The 22,064-nt window shown below is 31.7% G+C and overlaps 3 protein-coding genes across 3 annotated transcripts; 2 read left to right on the plus strand and 1 right to left on the minus strand.

The window, feature by feature from the left end:
- Positions 1 to 1,113: 1,113 nt before the first annotated feature.
- LOC133700739 (uncharacterized) lies at positions 1,114 to 6,310 on the minus strand. The gene is made up of 5 exons (XM_062124382.1): positions 5,854 to 6,310; positions 4,246 to 4,323; positions 4,072 to 4,156; positions 2,487 to 2,575; positions 1,114 to 1,423 (listed from the first exon to the last, which is right to left on the minus strand). Exons 1-5 carry the CDS (start codon positions 6,193 to 6,195, stop codon positions 1,280 to 1,282), a joined length of 738 nt encoding a protein of 245 aa, XP_061980366.1. The 5' UTR covers positions 6,196 to 6,310; the 3' UTR covers positions 1,114 to 1,279.
- Positions 6,311 to 10,915: 4,605 nt separating this feature from the next.
- LOC133700509 (L-lactate dehydrogenase B-like) lies at positions 10,916 to 13,105 on the plus strand. Its single transcript, XM_062124061.1, has 2 exons — positions 10,916 to 11,607; positions 12,409 to 13,105. Exons 1-2 carry the CDS (start codon positions 10,999 to 11,001, stop codon positions 12,850 to 12,852), a joined length of 1,053 nt encoding a protein of 350 aa, XP_061980045.1. The 5' UTR covers positions 10,916 to 10,998; the 3' UTR covers positions 12,853 to 13,105.
- Positions 13,106 to 19,208: 6,103 nt separating this feature from the next.
- LOC133702213 (36.4 kDa proline-rich protein) lies at positions 19,209 to 20,372 on the plus strand. Its single transcript, XM_062126485.1, has one exon. It carries the CDS (start codon positions 19,325 to 19,327, stop codon positions 20,069 to 20,071), a length of 747 nt encoding a protein of 248 aa, XP_061982469.1. The 5' UTR covers positions 19,209 to 19,324; the 3' UTR covers positions 20,072 to 20,372.
- The last annotated feature ends 1,692 nt before the right edge of the window (positions 20,373 to 22,064 follow it).

Raw genomic sequence — 22,064 nt, forward strand, 5'->3', positions numbered from 1 at the left:
TTTTTTTATTTTTTTAAACACTCCTAATTACAACGCATAAAACCCCACAGAACAAAGTTAAGAGATGCTGAAACCTTGCTCGGAGAAAATAATTTAACTTATAAAAAAATTTAAAAATATATTTAATTAAAGATAAATTTTTATTTAAATTAAAATTTTATTACAAAACCGAGTTAAAATTTTAATTTAAAATCTTTTACCTTTTACTTATAAATTCTAACTTACACTATATTTTTTTTTTCCAGAAAGAATGCTTTAGGTCATTCTTATCAAACACGCTTCTCACTTAAAGTTATTTTTATCATAAATTATTTATTACAAACAACTTTTTTAAGTTAAGAATCAAATTTAAATATCATTTTGCATAAACCATACTAAGCATTCTAAGTACCAAGTCATGCTTCAAACACCGAATAAATTCACCAACCATTTTGCAAATGGTCCAAACAAAATAAAACGAAGCAAAAGAATATTATTATATATATACATGCCATGACTCATGGCCCATAATTCCTCGCCATGTCCTTCATCGGGAGGGCAAAGCAGATTAATTGGTTTTCTCATGCACGCATCGGAAAAAGCCATGAGATCATGAATAACATAGAGTACGAATTTGCTTAATAACATGTCGAAACTGATTAATACATTTGATATGAATATGCATCTATAATAAATGTTAAGGATATTCGATTAAATGGATGTATATTTGGTTGATGTTTGGGCAGGGACTGAAGGGGCAAGGACGTTCTATGCAAGGAAATGGTACAGAGGAAGCCATGCAGTCAGAGGAAAATGACTACAGAGGAAGAGAAACTTGAGCTAACCTCCGTGAGATACCGTTACGAGTCATGCCTCTGAAACCGCTACTTCAGGCTCCATGAGTACTATATATTAAGGACCTGCAGTCTTGCTCTTGTTAGGATTGGTGTTCTACAAATTTGGAAGATGACAAAATACCTTATGGGTGAGATTTTCAGTATTTCTCCAAAAAGATGCTCCTCTATCTGAAAACAATGCGCTCCATTTAACAAATTTTTCATATGGATGACATATAAACAAGTTCTAAACAATATATGGGATCAACCTGAGATCAAAACATCCAACGAAAACCTGTAACCAAATGCTGCATATTAAATATTGATTTAATATCTCCCAATTGAATTTCATTCCAATTCCAATAGTCAATGAAACTGTGCAGAGTAAAGTTTCTACTTCAAACATTACTATCGTGTCTGTTCTTGCTTCATCTTCGTCCAAGAATAATTTCATTTTGTTTTAATCATGTGCCACTGCAGCTGACAATGAATGGTTTAGCAAAATCAATAAATTCAGAAGTCCTTATCCCCAGCTTCAAATCAATCTCTCCTCCACCCAACCAGAAGAAATCGGGATTGAGTCTTAGAATTGCTTCGTCCAAAATCACCTGCGATCAAAACATCGGTCCTCAAATCCAATTATTGATAATACAAGATAATCATAATCCTCTATCTAAATATATTTATATATCCACATGCTTGTCCGTGTCTGGCTTTCAGAATCTCCTTTCTGCCAATTTCAAACAATTTTGGTGAGCTTCAACCTCCACCATAACATTCTATGGTGTTCCCTACATGAATACATGTGCAAAAATTACAGAGACACGCATACATGTCAACAGCCATTCGCTGCAGAAATTTCCAGCTAGCTCAGGCCTATCTATGTGGACAACTCAACTTTCAGTGTCAACCCAATTTTTATTCTAGTGTCAGACAGGCAGAAAATCATTGATCTTGACCATCATTTGACTGAACCACTATAGCATATCTGAATTTAGTAGGCATGTTATTTGGAACCATGGACCACTTGAATACCCAACAGCTGGCACAGCAATTGAGCAGTTGAGGACTTGATTCATGAAAAGTAGTTCCACGTTGCCATTATTTTTAAAATAGTGAATCAAGAATGCTATTTTTTTCTCTACTATTCTCTGTTTTTTTTCTTGGGCCAATTTATCACTCTATGTACAAAACAGCCACACCACCCATAAAAAAGACAAGGATAAGTATCCACCCAGGCAATTTGTTCTGCTGCATCATGCAAGACAGAACACTGATGTATGTACTGTCTGGAAAACATGAGTCAAGAACACATGCACCGCAAATAGATCTCAGGTATGTTTTAAACTATGATGAAGTTAAAAGGCAATTGAGTTAAAAAAATCGGATGAAATCAAATAAGACATGATAAGGATCAATCCTAACTTTTTTATTCTGGCAATTACATTACACTTTACAGCTTAGCGATTGATCTTCCTTTCCAAGTTTACCAATATGTTTGTAAGCAAAGATGAAGTTTGAAGTAGAAATTCCAATAAGAGATTGGTTGTAAGCAAAGAAATATAAAATTAGAATGACTTGAAATAGAATACTTAACTGAAGGGCTAAATATAGCAACTAATAAGTTCATTCCTACTTCCTAGATTGAGAACTAATAGTGAGAATATTCACCGGAATGTTGGTTTTCATGCCAATACATGTCACCGCATTGTGCCCGTATCCTGTCAGCTTCATTGATGTCTCCTCAGGGGCAAGCCTCACTGCAAAGTTAAAAGATGTAACAATACTTCATTGCCTCCTCACTAAATAATCACATTAAGCTCAAAGAGACTAAGCTTTTTATTAGATGTTGCAATTTGGAGCCAAACTTGAAATCTCTTTTGGTGCAAAATCATGCATAATAGTCAAGATTATAAATTCCCAGATGATTTTACAATGTCCAGACATACAGATTTTGCTAGTAGAAAATAAACAAGCAAGCAAGCAAACAAACAAACAAATGATCATTAAAAGATGACGCAACATCCTGCACTAAAACTCCTTTACCAACACAAATTACTTGGCACAATTCATTGAGTGTTACATGTTGTTTCTTTTGTTTGTTTTATAACCCCTTTACAATTCAAAGTCAATGACTCAGTTTGCATGAACATCAATCCTCATTATTTTCTCAGCTTTTCATTCATAACCCTTGTAGTATTTGCTTTATAACCATGAGTGTATGCACATGATCACTTCAGCTATAACTTTCCTATATGAATGCACAAGCAGACAAAGTGTCAACACATCCAAGATGTCACAGTCATTCCTATCTATGCATGTATACAAGGAAACAGTATTCTCATCAATTAATGTATGATTGTTGTCCATGAGCCATTTTATGAGGGAGAGTGAGAGAAAGAATTCAAATTATCAACTGATTTTTCCACAATCATGATATGAAAAGAAAATTGGGAGGCATGTGAAGATTTTAAGCAAGTAGATTAGACATCAGCAACTTATGACGATGCAGCTGAAAGAAAGGCATGTGAACCAACAGGATTAAAGACAATGAGATATTCTGCCATCATGATACCTAAGTGCAGAGAAGCATCAGGCTAGCACGTGTATCATCTCGGGATTCCATTCCACAGATAAATGGAAGGCCTTTTTTTCTCTTTATTAACCATTGGTAACTAATCTTTATGTTTTTTTATCATATCATGCAAGGTAAACAAAACCACAAGAATATAATAGGCCTATTTATGCAACAGAAGGAAAGGGTAATAGAAACAGTGAAACATAACAAAGGATGCATTATTTTTGCAAATTGAGTGGAAAGTATGATATATTGAATCAGCGTAGAAGACTGTGTAGAGTGGGTAGTTTCCGAAGCTATAACTATAATCTATTTTACTTTCTTTAGATTAAATTGAATGACCTATCTGGTCACCAGAGCCAAAAATGATATCCACCCACCTCTATTGCATGATCAGAAAGTTGTTTAATTAAATTGTAATTGTTACCAGCCTCTTGTGCGTGCACAAATCAAATAATCATTGAATTGCATTGTATCGTAACTTTTATGGACTGCTGACTTTATTTGGTCTTATGCTCAGTTTTTAGAGAGACATGAAATAATACACAACTGTGTTCAGAATGACACGTTAGTCTGTAATTTGTATGCTTGACTGATCAATAAACCATTTTTACCATTTGATTTATGAATTAAGATGTTATATCAACCTTTATGATCAACAAGTGAATAACAACTTACAGTTGAATCTCTTTTTAGCTATCTTGCCATCATTGAGAGCATACAGATAGTTTTTAACAGTTTCAGCATTGAATCGAGCAGTGTACTGCAGTACAAGAGGTGTTGTCTTGTAAGATAGTTCGTGAATCATATGAAATGGTAAGCTGTAATGTGGATTATGGGAAAGCAAGATACCTGAACAACAACTATGTAATACTTCGAATTATTGCAGTCACTGCAGTCAGTGATATTGGATGGGGCCTGGGTATTAACCTGAGAAAATAATGAACTTCAGTCCAACATTCAGAAAATGTAAGGAGAATTTACATGAACTAATACTAATACTGCAAGAAAAGAAGAAAGTTCAATATTAAGTTTTAATAGTATCTTGTCAGTTATCATTCAAAGTGATACAGGAGGAGGTGAGTGACGAATAATGCCCTTATAAGACGAGGTTGACAGAAAAGAATTTGATAGTACAAATGGCCAAGACAAAGCAATAAAAATAAATGAATATTGATTGCCATGAAATCCTGCTGTATCCAAATCATATCACAAGGAATCAGATTACTGCTGTGATGGTTAATACATGCTTTCAAACAGAGCACCTATTTTACAACATATTCCAACCTGTCTCAAGCAAAAAATAGTACAAAAAATTTATCACGAAAGACTATGCAATGTGTGGTCTTATCAAACTAAGATAATTCAAAAAAACAAAATAGTGTGGAATAAAAAACCAACGGTTAGGCAATTTGAGTCAACATAAGAAAAGGTTTAATTTCATTTATCATTTTATATTAGAAATTTATGTCCTAAATTAAAAATTAGAATGAAAAAAAAAAATCTGCTTTCTTTGAGTTCTCAAACTAATCAAATATTAAATTGAACTCTTTTCACTTTAGAATAAGAATTCTCTTGTATACTGAATTTGAAAAGGAGTGTTTTTTAAAATAATAATAATAATAATAATAATAATAATAATAATAATAATAAAGAGAAGACACGAAGGTACATTTTTCTAGGGTATTTTATCATTTCTAGGATGGGGATTCGTATTTCCCCCCATCGACCTGCTGTTGCTTGGTTTTCAAATCCAAAAATAAATTTAATTATACTCCGTAGAAATGGGTATACGAGGACAAACTTTAATTATCAATGAGTATTGTATGTCAAACAAATTGTTAATTTTTATGCCAAAAACTCAAACTTGGGCCCTTAACCGCTACCCTCTTGGAACCTAATATACCATATAGCCACACATACAACCATATCTAATAAAAATATCCCCATTGAATCATCTGTGAAAATCTCAACACACATTCTCTCCTTTGGCAAGGCTTGTTTTTCTTGTGTCCAAGCCACAAGCACAATCCTTGAGAATGCAAAATAGGTGCTCACTCATTCAGTTCCTTGTCTGTAATGATTAAAGAATATAGAACAACTAATAAATGTTATCATTTCTAACGCCAAGATCCATACATTCACTTAACACGATAATTATGCAATCTGTAGATTACAGCCAACACATGTGACAAAGTTAATCAAGCAATATACGCTGTGTAATTATAAATGCATTTAGGCAAGGTCTTCTTCATTCTATCCTACATCAATAATCATAACCAAGCAAATGAACAAAATGCTTTCTTTTTTGTCGACTCTCCGTCCTCATAAATTCCATTAATGTAGCGATACTTTTACCCCTTTTATTCAACCTTCCTTTAACTAGCACATATATATCCAATTTAATTCAAAGCCTCAAAAACCTAACTACAGCTCAATAAATGAAAAATAATAATGTACCAAGACGATGCTTTTACAGAGGTGATCGATAGAGGCGGCACCGAGGACGTCGCGCCGGGACTCAAGAGGCCAATCGTAGTAATCGGAGGAGACTTTTTTGAAGGCGAAGTCCTTCACGCCGTTTGATCGGAGAATGGTAGAGAGGCGAGCTTCGGTGGTATCGCCGCCGTCGCAGGCGGAGAGGTTATTGTTGTTGTTGTTGTTGTTTTGGGTAGAAAGAGAGAGCTCGAGTTTGGATATTCGATTAAGGATTCGGGTTTGAAGTCGCTCCAGCTCTGCTAGCTGTGGTTCCATTAGCGGCGCCTCCTGTATTTTCAGTTGGAAGTTGGAGGAGTTTATCATCTTGTGTGTGCTTGCTTCACAAGATTAATAATAATAATAATAAAAAAACAGGTCCTGGCCGTTCATGCTTCACAAAACCAACGATAAATGACTCATTAATGCATTTGAATCGGGACTAATTCGATGAATATTTATTATTCGTACTAATTCGAATTGGTGGATTTCATTTGAATAGTTAGGGTTGTTCATAAAGATGCAAAATAATACTTTAATTTAAAAAAAAACTAGAAAAAAAAATCAAACTGTAAATTTTTATTCAAATATAATATTAAAACTATTTTTTTATTTTTCAAATTTATACTGATTTTATAAAATATGTATTTGGAAAAACACGTTTGAAAAGTTGTTCACCCTTTTTCAAAATTTTCACTGTTTTTCAAGTGAAGAAATATATATATAACCTTAATATTAATATTATAAACATACACACATATATGATGTTAATAATTTTATCATTTAATACACACACACACATCATTTACATGCATTATATTTTTATTTTATATTGAATAATAAATAATATTTGAATAGTGAATATCCAAAATCTAATAAGTTGGGTATAGATATTTAAAACTCTTATTCCATGTATGATGTATGATGAATAGGGTTTAATTTTTGTTTCTGTGATAAATATATGGGTATGGATATATATCTTTTATACATCAAAATTATTAAAATATGTTTTTTTTTAATCTAAACTTGCTTTTAGGATAGTGATGAGGTGTTATCTAAAAAATAAATATTCTAGTAGGACAAAAAGAAAATTGTTAATAAGATAAAATTATTTTAATTAGAGAGAAACTTATTTTAAACCTTATTTGAAATCATCTAATTTTTTTAATATTTTTTTTATTTTTTATTTTTATTAAATAAATGGCATAGAAACAATTTAATTTTTTGTGATAAAAAATCTTAATAAGCAAAGGAGAGATTATGCTAGCTTATTTCAATGGAATTAAAATTATTAATTTTCTTGAAAAAATAAATATTTATTGTTGCACATAATTAATTACTTATTTTTACGAAAAAAAATGGCTCTCCATAACACCGGACCAGATCTCTTACGCTGCATTCATTTCTCAACTTTCTAATTACTCTTTGTTATCATTATCATTTCTTTTAAATATTTATTGTTGCACATAATTAATTACTTATTTTAACAAATATACGCATCATCAAATGTTAAGTTCATAATTAATATTTTTCTTAATGTTAAAAAAATGTAAACAGTGTTTTTATATTCTTTGTTTTGGCATTAAAAATTAATTTTTAATTCGACCTGCTTGAGTGAATTGGTTAGTAAAGTAAACTAATTGATGTAGATCTTTTATTGTAGACCTTACTATCCCTTTATAGTTTATACTCGAAGCTACCATGGAATGCCTGTAAGGGAACAACGCATTTTTCTTACCATTCCTTAGCTAAAGTTTTATTTTATATATTTAATCCCTTTATTTTTATATTTTTATGTTTTGATCTTTATACTTTATTTTTATTATGTTTCAGTCAATGAATTACGAGAAATAAAAGAGAAAGTCATTGTAAAATGATTCATGTTTTATTTTTATCTTTAACTATGCCATAAAAATTAGACCACATATTGTAATTTTTTTTCAATTTGATTTTTGAATTCTAGAGTGATTAAAGATTTCTAGGGGTAGTAAGTAAATAAGGTTATCAAGGTTTTTTTTTAGATTTTTAGGTGTTTTTAAATTTAAAAATTAGTGTGATTAAAAAATATATCGATGGATAACACGTCACGTGAGCAGTTGCATGACATGTCTTTCTGTTCGATTTCAATAAAATGGATGGTCATTTTGTTGATTTTCAACTTTTATTTTAAATATCTTAAAGTAACAATTTTTTCTTCGTATGTATTTAATTTTTAACTATATCGTGAGAGATCGTCAATAAAGGTAAAGTACATTTCTCCACTCATGCAAGGAGCGGTCAATGTTCCACAAATACACGTGTATATTACTTCTAGCAATTCTTGACTTTGCGTGGCATCTTTTTTTGTAACTTAAGTTTGCTTTTCCTTGGTGAAGTATACACGTGTGTCAAAATCTGTGAAGTCAAGATCTAATAACACCCCCTAGCCTAGTCTTAATTAAATTTTTTTAAAAATACTTTAAAAATACAAAAATACATAATTTGTTGGGAATATTAGTAGTGTAAGCAAGGACATGGAGAAAAGAAAACGTCAAGGTCTACACTGGACATCCCATCGCATAAAATCAACGGAATATAGCTCAACAATTTGTCTAGAATGGGAAGCAATTTCAACAAACTGGTAAGATTTGTTGCTTCTCTAGAACAAACGAGCTCCTGACTTTCTTGTTTCCTTTTCGCGAATTATTATAGGATGATGCAGCAAGTTCGTACCAGCCCATGAATCTGGCGTTGGGAGAAGAATCGAAGCTAGACGTGTAATTTGACTCTTTCCAAACTCGAGGCTTCCATCATGGTTAATGGGAAATCCGAGAGAAGTTTCCTGTCAAAAGGGGGAAAAGTGAGAGTTTCCACCTAGAATTTTGAAGGCAGTAATCGGCGTTACTGCTGCTGCACACAGACTCGGCTTGTTCTTCCATCATGATTCTAGAAACTATAGCCATGAAAGCACGCAATGGATCCATAAGAAACCGCCTGCCCATTGATTTGGCTCTGTTACTTTTACCATCCTTCCATTCCAATGTACTAAAGTAGGGATACTGTTTAGTTAATTAATAAATAATGAAAAGGTGATTTATATATATTCATGTTAACCAGTTGTTTTTATTTTATAAACTATCAACATAAAATTCTCCCAATAATGGCATTTCACAGAGATTGCTTTATATCCTCATCGCCCTTTAATTGTTTTTCAAAAAAAAAAAACATGAAAAATTCTTAAACATATGATATGATTCAAATATACAAGAAATGTACTAAGCATTTGCTTCAATTTTAATAAAGTGGTGTTTATTTAATTCTTCTTAAATACATACAACTTTATTTGTTTTCCTACAATCAGAGCTTGATCTTTTCGGACATGATTTGTAGACGAGATAAATACTCCCTTCTTCGTTTAAGAGTTTTGTGTTTTAAAAATTTGAAAGATTATGTCCGAATAAAGTTTTAGAAATTGTATATTGTATTTAAAAAGGACTGATAATTATTGACTGTGTGGGATGGTTAAGATCTTTCATTGACAAGATCTGTTGGTGCGGCTGTGCTCCATTGATCTATGATAACAAGAGACTCATCTGTGTGCATGATTTAGAAAACAATATGTTTTTCGTCAGTTCTGTTTTCTTGTAACAAGTTTTAATTTTTATATTTAATTAATTTAAAGATAGTAATTTGTTTTGTATCTTTAATATTAATAAATTTACTGTATCTCTAGAAAAATCCCTGCTAAAATATGAATAAAGAAATGCATCATGTTTGTGAAATCCATTTATTTATTTGAATGTAACTAAAATAGTACTTTATCATATTGTGTCAAGTTCTCATCGAGAAAAGACATATCCTAAGAATTTTATGAAGAACGTTTTTTTAAAAAAAACATCATCTGTTAATAACTTACTATTCCAACACTAAACGAAAAGGATGGATAAAATAAGTTGTGATACTTTAGCCTATATATATATATAAGTGAAGTGAGTACCCGATGCAAATCCTCAATATTTTTTTTTTAAAAAAAATCAATAGACACTGTTGCTTGACATTCCGCTGAGGTGGCTAAAAAAATAAATAAATATTTTTTTGATTCAAAATAACTAGAAAAAAACCTAAACATGTTGAAAATCCATAAATGATCTAAAAAAACAACATAAAAACTCGAAATCAACCCAAAATAAAAAACTCTCTTCCCGAGCTTCAAAATGGTTTTAAGGCAATTTTAAGGGGAAAAAAACAACTAAGTTGAACTTTCTTTGCCAAATAAAATATTTTGACACCAATATCAACTATTTTAATGGTTGAAATTGGTGTGATTTTCTCTTTATCTCACTGAAATTTAGCACCCTCTATCTCTCCTCTCAAACTAAAAACTAAAAAAATAAGAAAAATAAATTTTTATACCAAAATTAAATTGAAAAACTATTGAGGGATCAAATAGGTATAATTTATAAAGTCTGATGATTAAAGTAAATTTTTTTATGATAACTTTGAAAGCATCATCATTTATGGTGTTTTTTTCACTTTGATCTTTTATCTTTTAATTTTGTTTTTAATCAACAAATTTGATTTAATTGTTTTTAATTGTGTCAAAAAAAATACAAATATGTAAAATAAAAGTTTGAGGATTAAAATGAAAAAAATAAAAATTTTACATAACAAGTTCATAATAAAACATGAGAAGATGAACAATGCACTTACTCACGGTGTTTATTAGAGTCTTTGTAATAATAAAAAATAATAATTCTTAATATCATTTTAGTATTAATAAAATTACTTTTTTTCTTTAAAAAAAACCTCTCCTTAAATATGAATAATGCAATGCATCATGTTTGTGAAATTTAAATAATTTTAAAAATAAAAAATATTATTTTAATAAATTTTTAAATAAAAATATTTTAAAAAATAACTAATACTATAATTTCAAACAAGTAACAATATTTAAATGTTGAAATCCAAATCAACCAATTTTATACATGAAGCCTGATACAATATTTGACCGTTGAAAGTTCAAAGGAAACACCCGTCCTTTTCCCTCACCCCACTTCCCCTTCAAATACCACAAAAACTTGGGAGACCCTGTCCCCGTGAACAAAACATCTAACAACACAAAACAGCTCTGCTCATCTCTCACTTTTCACCATGCAAAAGAGTGCTTCAGCTTCTTCTTTAGGCCCAGGGGGTCTGGACCTATCTGATATGTTCTTCAAACCAATCCAAAACACATCCCCACCATCACCCACCAAACGCCAGACTAAAATTTCTGTTATTGGTGCTGGCAATGTAGGCATGGCAATAGCACAAACAATCTTAACCCAAGACTTAGCTGACGAGATTGCCCTTGTTGATGCCCAACCTGAAAAGCTCCGTGGAGAAATGCTTGATCTCCAACACGCTGCAGCTTTTTTACCCCGCACCAAAATTATTGCGTCCACTGATTACCTCGTCACTGTTGGATCTGATCTTTGTATTGTTACTGCTGGGGCTCGACAGATTGCGGGGGAGTCTAGGTTGAATTTGTTGCAGAGGAATGTTGCTTTGTTTCGGGGAATTATACCTCCGCTTGCTAAGTATTCTCCTGGCACGATCTTGATGATTGTGTCGAATCCTGTTGATGTGTTGACTTATGTGGCGTGGAAGTTGTCGGGGTTTCCTTCGAATCGAGTTGTTGGATCTGGTACGAATTTGGATAGTTCCAGGTTTCGGTTCTTGATTGCTGATCACCTTGATGTCAATGCCCAGGACGTGCAGGTGAGTTCACTGATCTTGCTTATAATTTTTTTTTCCATGCAAAATTATAATGCAAGCAGAAGCTGAAGACAAAAAAAAATATGAGAATTTTAATGTGCGAAAAGAATTGTTAATATGAACCGAAAGCTCATACATTTTGTTTTCTTTAGAATAAAAATAATAAAATTTATTTTTAGAAAGTTTAGATAGCGCTATAAATCACATCTCAATTAAAAAATAAAAATAAAAATTCAAGATCAAGAATAAAATTTAAAAATAGCATGAAATAAAATAATAATAAGAAAAATCATAAAAAATATAAAAATAAGGGTCTGGAATGAGATTTTGAAAATCTAAAGATCCGACAGTCTAAGTAGTGATTCTATAGCTATTTTAAGAAAAATATTTTTTGAAAACTCTTATAAAAATTTAAACATGATTTTAATTTTTTAAACTTTTATAAAAATTTAATTTATTTAAAATAAATTTTTATTTAGCTATAGCAAACTTAGAATCACTTATTATTATTACAAGCCCAATTACGTTACATACTTTACCCCACTGCAGTTTCTTTTAGCATGTTAAAATTTGTTTTGTGCGACTTTCATATTTAGGATTAAAGCTTTGGTGCACGAAAGTTGGCAGATAATTCATTGAATTCTGCAAAAAAATAAAAAAAAATATAGAATTTTAGTTATGATTGTGCATTTTGATTAAAAAAGAATTCTTATGAGCGATCATGTGGTCAATATTGAGAAGTGAAATCTTCTGCAATTTTTGTGGGAAAAATTGTTTCTGAATCTTTTACCTTTTCTTTGGTAGGCCTCCATTATTGGCGAGCACGGGGATAGTTCTGTGGCATTATGGTCCAGCATAAGTGTTGGGGGAGTGCCCGTATTGAGCTTCTTAGAGAAGCATCAAATTCCATATGAGAAGGAGACACTAGAGGGGATTCACAAAGCAGTTGTAGACAGTGCGTATGAAGTGATTAGTCTCAAGGGTTACACCTCTTGGGCGATCGGGTACTCAGCTGCTAACTTGGCTCGGTCCATACTCAGAGACCAGAGGAAAATCCACCCCGTTTCAGTTCTTGCAAAGGGGTTTTATGGCATTGATGATGGCGATGTGTTCTTGAGCTTACCTGCACAGTTAGGTAGGGGAGGGGTTTTAGGGGTGACCAATGTGCATTTGACGGATGAGGAGGCACAAAGGCTTAGGAAGTCTGCTCAGACCATCTTGAAGGTGCAAAGCCAGTTGGGACTTTGAGGATCAGTGAACATTTGTTTCCATGGTTGCTCTTTGCCGGGAGTTTCTTGGATTAATCTTGTTATCATTATATAAATCTTAACTTCTATATTACCAGTTTCCGCCTAATGGTTTGCTTTATAGAAGATCAGGCTGTGAGGCCAATAATATTTATATCTACCCAGTTTAATGTATCTTTCAGGAAAAGCCATACCTGAAATCGTCTAGAATAACAAAACGGGTACTCCGTGAACGATAAAATAGTAATTTTATCTTTTCCGACCATTAAGGTTTATTGAATCAAGTTATGATCATCATGTCAAAGATTACGTAGCTACCGGAAGTCAAGTCAAAATTTTCAAAATTTTCGTTTTTCTATGCATATAATAGCATGATTTTGAATTTTATATAGTATTTTTAGAGCTTATTTGGAATGGTTCAAACCGTATTTTTTTAAAATTTAAATTTTTTTATATTTTGAAATTATTTTAATGTGCTAATATCAATAATAATTTTTAAATAATAATAAAAATATTATTTTAATATATTTTTGATATAAAAATCACATTTAGAAAGCAAAGAACATCAAAGCCCTGTTCGTAGCTATCTATTGCTCGAAAAACTACACAATCTATAATAGACTATTTCTCAATGCATGTGAAGAAGCTTTATATATGATGACCTCGCAATGGCATGTCAAGCCCTAAAGCATGGCGAGATTATCACATATCTTCTTGCATATGATCTAGAACCCGAGTATGATTCTTTTGTTACCATGATTAATTTAAGTTAAAGAAAGTATATCTTAGAAGAGGTGTAACATCATCAACAAGCTCTCTTATTTGCTATTCTTTTGGCTCATGCTTCTATATACGTACGTACCAAACAACAACCTTCTTCTGAATTCCGTGGCCGCGACGACAACTCCAACTTTCAAGGCAGGGTCCTGGCCATGGCCAATTTTAATCTCGCGGTAGAGGTAATTTTCAAAATAATTTATGTTTAAATAACAACTACAATAGTCTTTGATGTTACGTTATGTGATAAACCTGATCAAACTACACGTACACTGGTGCTTTAAAAGATTTGATAGTCAATTTCTTCCACAGCCTCCTTAACCAAATCATCAAGCTAACATTGTCTTTAACAAATCCATCCAACACTACATATATGGAGCAAGAACGGCATGCCAACACTGGAGCTACGTACCCACCGTTTGGTAAACAACTTGAATTCTCGTGCTGAAAAGTATGTTGAAAACCAAGGAGGAAATGACATAGGTTTGCACATAACTCACCTCGGCAAAACGTCTTTATCCGGACACTCAATCGTTTATCATTGATCAAATATTAGCACAAACTCGTGCGTTTGCATTTCTCTATTGGCAAACAGGGGCGGAGCGAGGAATTATTTTTAAAGGGGCCAAACTAGGAAAATCTTTATAAGGAGCAATAAAATTTCATTAGTATTTAGCTCTAAAATTTAAATTTTGCTGGATTTATGAGGGGAATATTATTTACTTTTTTTTTTTGTGTGCTGGGGCCAAGGCCAGAGACCCCACTAGCCCTGCCTCCACCACTATTTTTGGAGCTCCTGCAGCACAGTAAGAAAGGGAAAAAAAAAAAAGGGAGGCAATGAGGACAGTGAAGGACATCTTGCTCATGAGTTTTTCAAAGCCTACCTTGTAATATTGAGCTTCCTCTGTGACTGTTTCTTTTCAGATAGTACGGCACTGTTTTTTTTTTTTTTAAAAGTTATTTCCTATGAATAATTTTTTAAATTTTATTGTGTTTATTTATTATCTAAAAAATTATTTTATAAAAAAATTTTCTAATTAAAAAAATTTAGTTTGATTTTGAAAATCCTTCTATTTTGAGCATAAAGAACTTTAGAGAGAGTTATGAAAAAACATAAAAAATAACTTGTTATTTATTAAATATAATGAATTTGATTCTTAATTTTTTAATTTATATATATTTTGTTTTGAATGTTTTTTTTTAATTTTATCTTTTAGAATTTGATTTAATTTAATTTTTATATTAATTTTGATCTTCATTATTTTAATTGTTATTTGTTTTTCTCTTATTATTTTATTAATTAAAATTTTTTATTTTTCAGATTTAGTCCTTATTCTTTTAATTGATATTTATTTTATTTTAAATAATTTATAAAATTAATTTTTTTTCAATTTCATTCCGTTTTAATTTTTTTAATTGTCAGATTTGGTCACTATTATTTTGAATACTATTTTTTTCATTTAAAATAATTTATGAAATTAGATTTTTTTTTAATCTCATCATCTTTCAATCTTTTTATCTTTCAAATTTAATCTTTATTCTTTCAATAAATTTAAAAAAATATCAAAATATTAATAAGTTATTTTTTAACTTATTTTTATAACATAATTAAATATTAAAAATTATTTTTCAACTTATATTTCACGAGACTATAAAACATTAAAAAAAAATTCATGAAAATAACTTCTTAAAAAATTTACTTCTCGGTAAACAAAAAAGGATTAAAGACTATCACAGCGAAGGAAGTTGCTCCAAGTGATCAAAGCACGTGTTTCCTGTCAATTGGTTCACATTTACTCAACTTTATTCTGGAATTAAAGGATATATTCCAAGTTCCAACAATCATCCCATTCTCAATTGTGTATTCCAACAAAAATAATTTCTTATTGTGCTCACCAAATATCAGACATTAATTACACATTAATCTCCACTATTAAAATTTATGCCAAAAAGTGTAATTTTTATATGATTTTCAAGAAAATGTTTTTGAATAGATGATTAATTGGGTAACGTATAACATATGATTAAGCCTCTAATAAACTACTAAATTTTCCAAAAATCAAATTTGGATTATATACAGTAACTGTGCAGTGTATAACAGCCCACCCATGATATATAGGGGTGGGTGTAGGAGCCGGAGGGGATGTATTAATTTTTCGAAACAGTGCAAATGACATTGAGATCCGTTCCTGTGAAACGTCAACTTGCTCGTGAAACGTTTTCTTGCTCATGAAACGTCTTCTTCAGAGAAGATATGCAGACAATGTAAGTGGAGAAACACAAGTAACATCAAGATTCACAAGTGAACCGCGTTTATATAAATCTTATTCAGGAAAAAAGCATGCCCATCAGAGAGAGAGAGAGCGTGAAATTATAACTTGAAAATCTTTCCATTTATGATTTTAAAGTTCAACTTGCATTGATCTGGACATTATTCTTTTTTGCCCAAATAAGCAAGGCAATGATTTCGTCAATGATCCTCTTCTAACTGATGCGATATATGTGTATGTATTCGGTATGCATGGAGGTGGGTTTTTTGTGTGTGTGAAAATATACATGGAGATGTTCAGAGACAGAGTTTTGCAAGTGCAAATCTTTTTCTAGAAATAGTTAAGTGGGATAAAAGATGCTAACTTTGGTTTTTTTTTTTTTTTTTTTGGGTGAAATCAAGAATAGATATATAATAAAAAAAAGAAAACTTGAGCAGGTGTGAGCATAATTTTAGCTATATAGATTATAATTTAGACATTAATCTAATTTAAAAAAAAAATACAAGAAAACTTATAACCCTATTATTAAGCCAAGCAAAACAAATCCACATTAAATCAGAAATTAAATAGATTAAATCAAAATACATTCGTGATTCTTGTATAAATCAACATTGATATATCAAAAAAAAGAGTTGAGATTCCTGATCCAACCTAAAGCAAAGTAAAATAAATGTTATAGAATATCTTCTTATATTAGCTTTTATTCCTCAAATATTAAGTTGTTTCTAGCATTCTATATAATCCAAACAATGCTCAATATAAAAGATGCTAACTTTATCTAATTATCTTGATATGCAAAATTTAGACATGGCTGGATATATAAGAATTATTTTATGCCCAATTAAGATTCATACTTTATATTAACAAAAAAAAAACCTAAATTTAATAGCAATTTCTTAAGTTCCTACAACTAATTTGTTTTTAAAGGTTTAACTTGGTTACTAATTTGTTTTTTCTCATGTTGTTAATCACAGTTCGTGTCTTAAGAGAAGTTGTAAGAAAGATTATTTTTCTTTATTTGTTTTTTTTTTTTGGAAGAGATCAATGTATTGAGGAGACTAACTGTAGTCAAAAGTAAAATACAAGAAAAAAAATAAAAATAAAAAACAGAATAATAAAAAAAAAACAGAAAGCAAACAATAAAAAATTAAAAAACCAACAAATACAAATTAGAAAAAAAAATCAGGATTGAACGAGTTGATACACCACATTTAAAATCTTGATTTAGTGTTGTTGTACCGATCTATGATACCTTCATACCTTTTTAAGATCCAACTGGAAAAAATCTTAATCATACTATGAGAATGCCCCTCTAGCTAAGAACCCCTCCTCTCTCGGATGGGGGTGGGGGCAGAGGTATTCTCTCTGTAGGTTTGAACTTGGTTCTTTCATCTTCCAAAATTATGCTCTTTATCATTTTTTTTTGTCGCTTTTAGTTTTAGTCCTTGAGTTAATTTTTGGATTAAGAGTCTAAGTTCACCTCTCATCAATTCTCTCTGATTTAGTTAAAAGAAGTCATTCATATCGAATTAGAAAATTCATTAAAATTTAACTTCTCTTAATTTAACCGGAACTCATCAATTTGAACCAGATAGTTAAAGAGATAGCATACCGGTCCCTTAATTAGTTTATATTGGAAATTGTTTGAAATGGCCTTAATTATAGTAGCATTTCTCTTAAAATATCTGTATATATATATGGCTCTTAAAAAATTCGCACAAAAACTAATTTTTGTTGTGGTGTTATCTGTAATTGTTGGGTTTGAAAAATGCTTCAGAAATATCGCTTGCTCTTGTGGAGTAATTGCTTAGTGAAAATATTTTGAAAGGGCACAAATTGAACCGTATATCTAAGTATGAGACCTCTCAGTCTTAACTCTACATGGATGGAGAGCTCCAGAATGTGTTGATGCTTCGTCGACAAGATGACTGGGCGTTTCTAAATGAAAGTGCGCAAAAATACTATCATCATAATCCAATAAAAGTTCTAATTAACTAGCTCAATAAATTTTTTAAATATAAATCAATTTTTATCAAAAGATTTTTGGGATTTCAACTAATATCCAACAACTTCAACTTACCTCAACTCAATTATGGAGGTAAAAAGTTGAAGCAAAATCAACATTTCTGTTCTTTATCTCGAGAAAGATTGATAATTAATGATAGAGATTAAATGATATAGGATGTAATCTTGAAATGCAAAGAAGATGGCTGATAATATTCCTGTGGTATTTATCAGGCTTCATTACAAAATAATTTATAATAAAAGAAGAAGGATCAAGGGCACCGAATAATCTTATCAATGCGCAAACTTGCAAATTTGAAGGGATTTCACTCTCTTTTACCGCTTCAATAGTTTCATAATCAGTACCACTCCAATCTAGATAGTTTTAAAACTTGACATTAGAGCCTTTGTTATTAATATTGTTAGTTTGATCATAAATATATTCTTTTTAAATGGAAAAAAAACAAAAATATACAGGGAATAGTTCACATGTTTACATCGTGAAATGAACTGCAAAATAATGTACGACCAGCACAGCTAACCCAAAGCTCTACCCAGCAAACTTTCAGACTATACCGTCACGTAATGACAGAAATAATAGATGGTCGATGGACCAAAAGCAAGATCCTAGCTATGCCTGGCTGTGAACCCAATATAATTCATCCCTATATTTCCCTTCAAATATCAAATGACAGAGTATAATAAAAGAAAGAGATGATAACCCATAAGAGCAAGAGATATACACTGCGACGTGCGAAGAAGAAAAGCAAGTGGCTAAAAAAACAGGGAAAATGGACAGAAAATATGAAATTGAAGGAAACGAACAAAGGAAGAGCCATATGGAAATCTGTCAGACCACTGACTAGGGCTCTGAAATTAACTAAACAAGTTCACGGATTGAACTGAACCACAGTCACGGATGGGGCATTGAAGTTTGCAAAGGACCAACAACGTTCCAAATTCTCCTATTTCGTTTCACAAAATAAAGTCTCTTGGATTTCTCGCTGTAAGATTTTTTTTAAAATAAATTAGCACAACCCAAAAAACATTTTAAAAAATAGCATAAGTTTATTGATTACGCTGTTGTTAGAAACAACACAGTTTAAATATGTTGAGTTCTTACCGGCAATTTAATGGATTGTGTTATTCTCATTATCATAACTATGAAGTTATATTTTTTTATGTTAGTCTGTGAAACCTCTTTTTTTTGGGACATTGATATTTTCAAAAAAAAAAATCTCCATAATATTATATATTTTTGTACACAAATTGATGTTATATGCCTAGTTTTCGCTTTCATATCATAAATGACCAGTCACGGGTTGGTCATAGATTCATCTATATAAACTTGGGATCACACCCCTTCACAAAAAACCCAAGTACAATTGGCAGTGTAACCTTCCAATTAAGGAACCCTAAGTCATGGGTTCTAAATTTGCAGCCATGCTTTTCATCTTCATGATCTTCATGGCAATATCCTTGCCACCCATTTATGCTTGCACTCCTTGCACTCAACCACATCCACCATCATACCCTCACCCTCCAACCCGCCCAACCCGCCCTATAGTTCCTCACCCAAAACCACCAACCACGAAGCATCCACCGCATCATGGAGGCCACTCACCTTCCAAGAAACCACCATTGCCACCAGTAGTACTACCACCAATTATAATAAATCCCCCGCCAGTGATAACACCTCCAGTAATAGCACCACCTATAACAAACCCTCCTGTGATAACACCACCACCTTCTTCAAGCTACCCTCCATATCCACCTGGTTCTGGTGGTCCTCCATTTGGCGGAGGTGGAGGTGGTGGTGGTGGTAGTGGAGGAGGAGGTGGTGGTGGAGGTGGAGGTGGCGGGGGTGGCAGCATTCCAGGGGTTAATCCTCCTCCAACAACCCAACCAACTTGTCCAATCAATGCATTAAAACTAGGGGCTTGCGTTGATGCGCTAGGAGGCTTGGTGCATGTTGGATTAGGGAACCCAGTTGAGAATGTTTGCTGTCCTGTGCTTAAAGGATTGCTAGAGCTTGAAGCAGCTATTTGTCTTTGCACTAGTATAAGGCTTAAGCTCCTTAACCTCACCATTTTCATTCCTCTAGCTCTTCAAGTGCTGATAACTTGTGGACAGACCCCCCCTCCTGGTTTTGTATGCCCTCCTCTGTGAAATTATTGTAGTTGGTCATTATAAAATAAGGTCATTTCAGGATTGTGAGGTGAAATGGTCCTGAATTGTTCTGTGTTTAGGTTTCTGCATGTTTGTCTTGTGAACTCGATCTAGGGTTTTCTCCGTGTTTGAATATTTTTAATTACGTGTAATTTATTGACCATGGAAGCTCTCTCTACCAAACATAAACATGCAGTCTATGTTTATGCATGCACGTATATGCATGGGTAGAACAAAAAAATTGGTCATCTCGTAAATGTAGACTTCTTTTCCCAGTATAATTCAATGACTTCTTTTATTAGCTATTGAAAAAATTGTAGCAGTATATGGAATTATTGCAGCTTTTGCAAAAGACTACACATATGGCCCCCAAGCTATTCTTTTTCGGCCACGCTCCCTGTGAATAATAGTGTAAAATAATCGGATCGATCATTCTACCACCATTTTTTTTTATGTGTATGAAGTTTACGCAAGAGTTCTGAGAATGTATTGATCTCGCGCCTTTAGTTTCAGTTGACAACATGAGCGCTGCTCCTTCAAGTAGTGCCTCGTGTATGGTGTCTAGTCTGAAATTTCATCATGATATTTTGTGACCCGTGAGAGTAAAACTGGGGTAACATTTGGAACGAACACTTTTATGCAGGTTTGAGTTAATCATCCGGATTAATCACTCCAAAAATCAACTTTTTATGCTTTGTAAGCAGAATTGGCTTCTTTAATTTACTCTTAGATCAATGAATTCCATTCATTTATTAAGAAAATGCATACATATAAAATGCCCATATTATTAATATTAATCATCGGTCAAAGTTTTTACACAACGGCCAGATTAACATTATGGCTTTTGTATATAGAAAAATACCATAATTATTGGTCAATTAGATATATGTAACATTTTGACTAAGTTTCAAAACTTTGAGGCATAATTCCTATCTAAAGAAAAGGCCCAGCCACACAAATGTTTACCATTATAAAAAAAAAGTAAGAAAGGAGTTTATAGAAGTATTTTATGATGAAAATTTGAAATAAAATTAGTATATAACAACGAGAAAAGATAAGTTTATATAATTGGATTCATCTTCCATGTGGGAAGAGAAGCATAATAGTGCTAGAAGATTTCTTTGAAGTCGTGAATCTCAAGCATATTTAAATATATGTTGAAAAACTATCTTAATTTAAGAGTTTAAATTGTTGGATTAAGATTGTTATTCATATGATAATAGAATTTTGATGATTAAATAATTATGATTTTAGATTTTATTATTAAAATCTCATTTAATAACTGATATTTTTAGTTAATATGTTTATTTTACAATGTATATATGTAAGACGACCTTAGATCAAAATTAATCCGTGCATCTTGTATTTATTCTTGATCAAGTTCCATCATTTTCATACTAATCTATTAAAAAAAAAGGAAATCACATTTATTTCTTGGAATCTTATCAATGGTGGCTCATTACTGCAAGCTATGTAAGTAGAGACGTGGCATTACATGCGTACTTCATATAATATATACATTTTTTATTCACCGACTGAAAAGCTGGAAAGCACTGAGGATTCTTCACAGGAATGAAATTTGTATTATTGATTTCTTAAATGGGTTGATGTTATAACAAACAGATATATTAGATATATAGCAGTTCAAATGACATGTCGCTTTCGCATCATCATGTCTCAAGAACATATATATAGAATTAAACAAGTATTCAACAAGTTCAGGATGACCATCATCATTAATTCTTGAACAATAAGCATGTTGGTGAGTTTCAATCAAGAAAACAAATATTGAATCTTTGCCTTTTCGAGTAGCTGAGAAGTCGAATATGATGAAATGAAATATTGACAGTTTTTCTTTTTGGCATGGCACCAAGATTCGCTGTTCTCGTCCAACTTGTTTTCTTAATTAAAATTTGATTTTTTTTAATATTTTTAAATTATTTTAATATATTGATAGAAAAATAAAAAGTAATTTGAAAAAACATGGGCCGGA

This window comes from Populus nigra, chromosome 8 (assembly GCF_951802175.1).
Source record: "Populus nigra chromosome 8, ddPopNigr1.1, whole genome shotgun sequence".
Taxonomy (NCBI): Eukaryota; Viridiplantae; Streptophyta; class Magnoliopsida; order Malpighiales; family Salicaceae; genus Populus; species Populus nigra.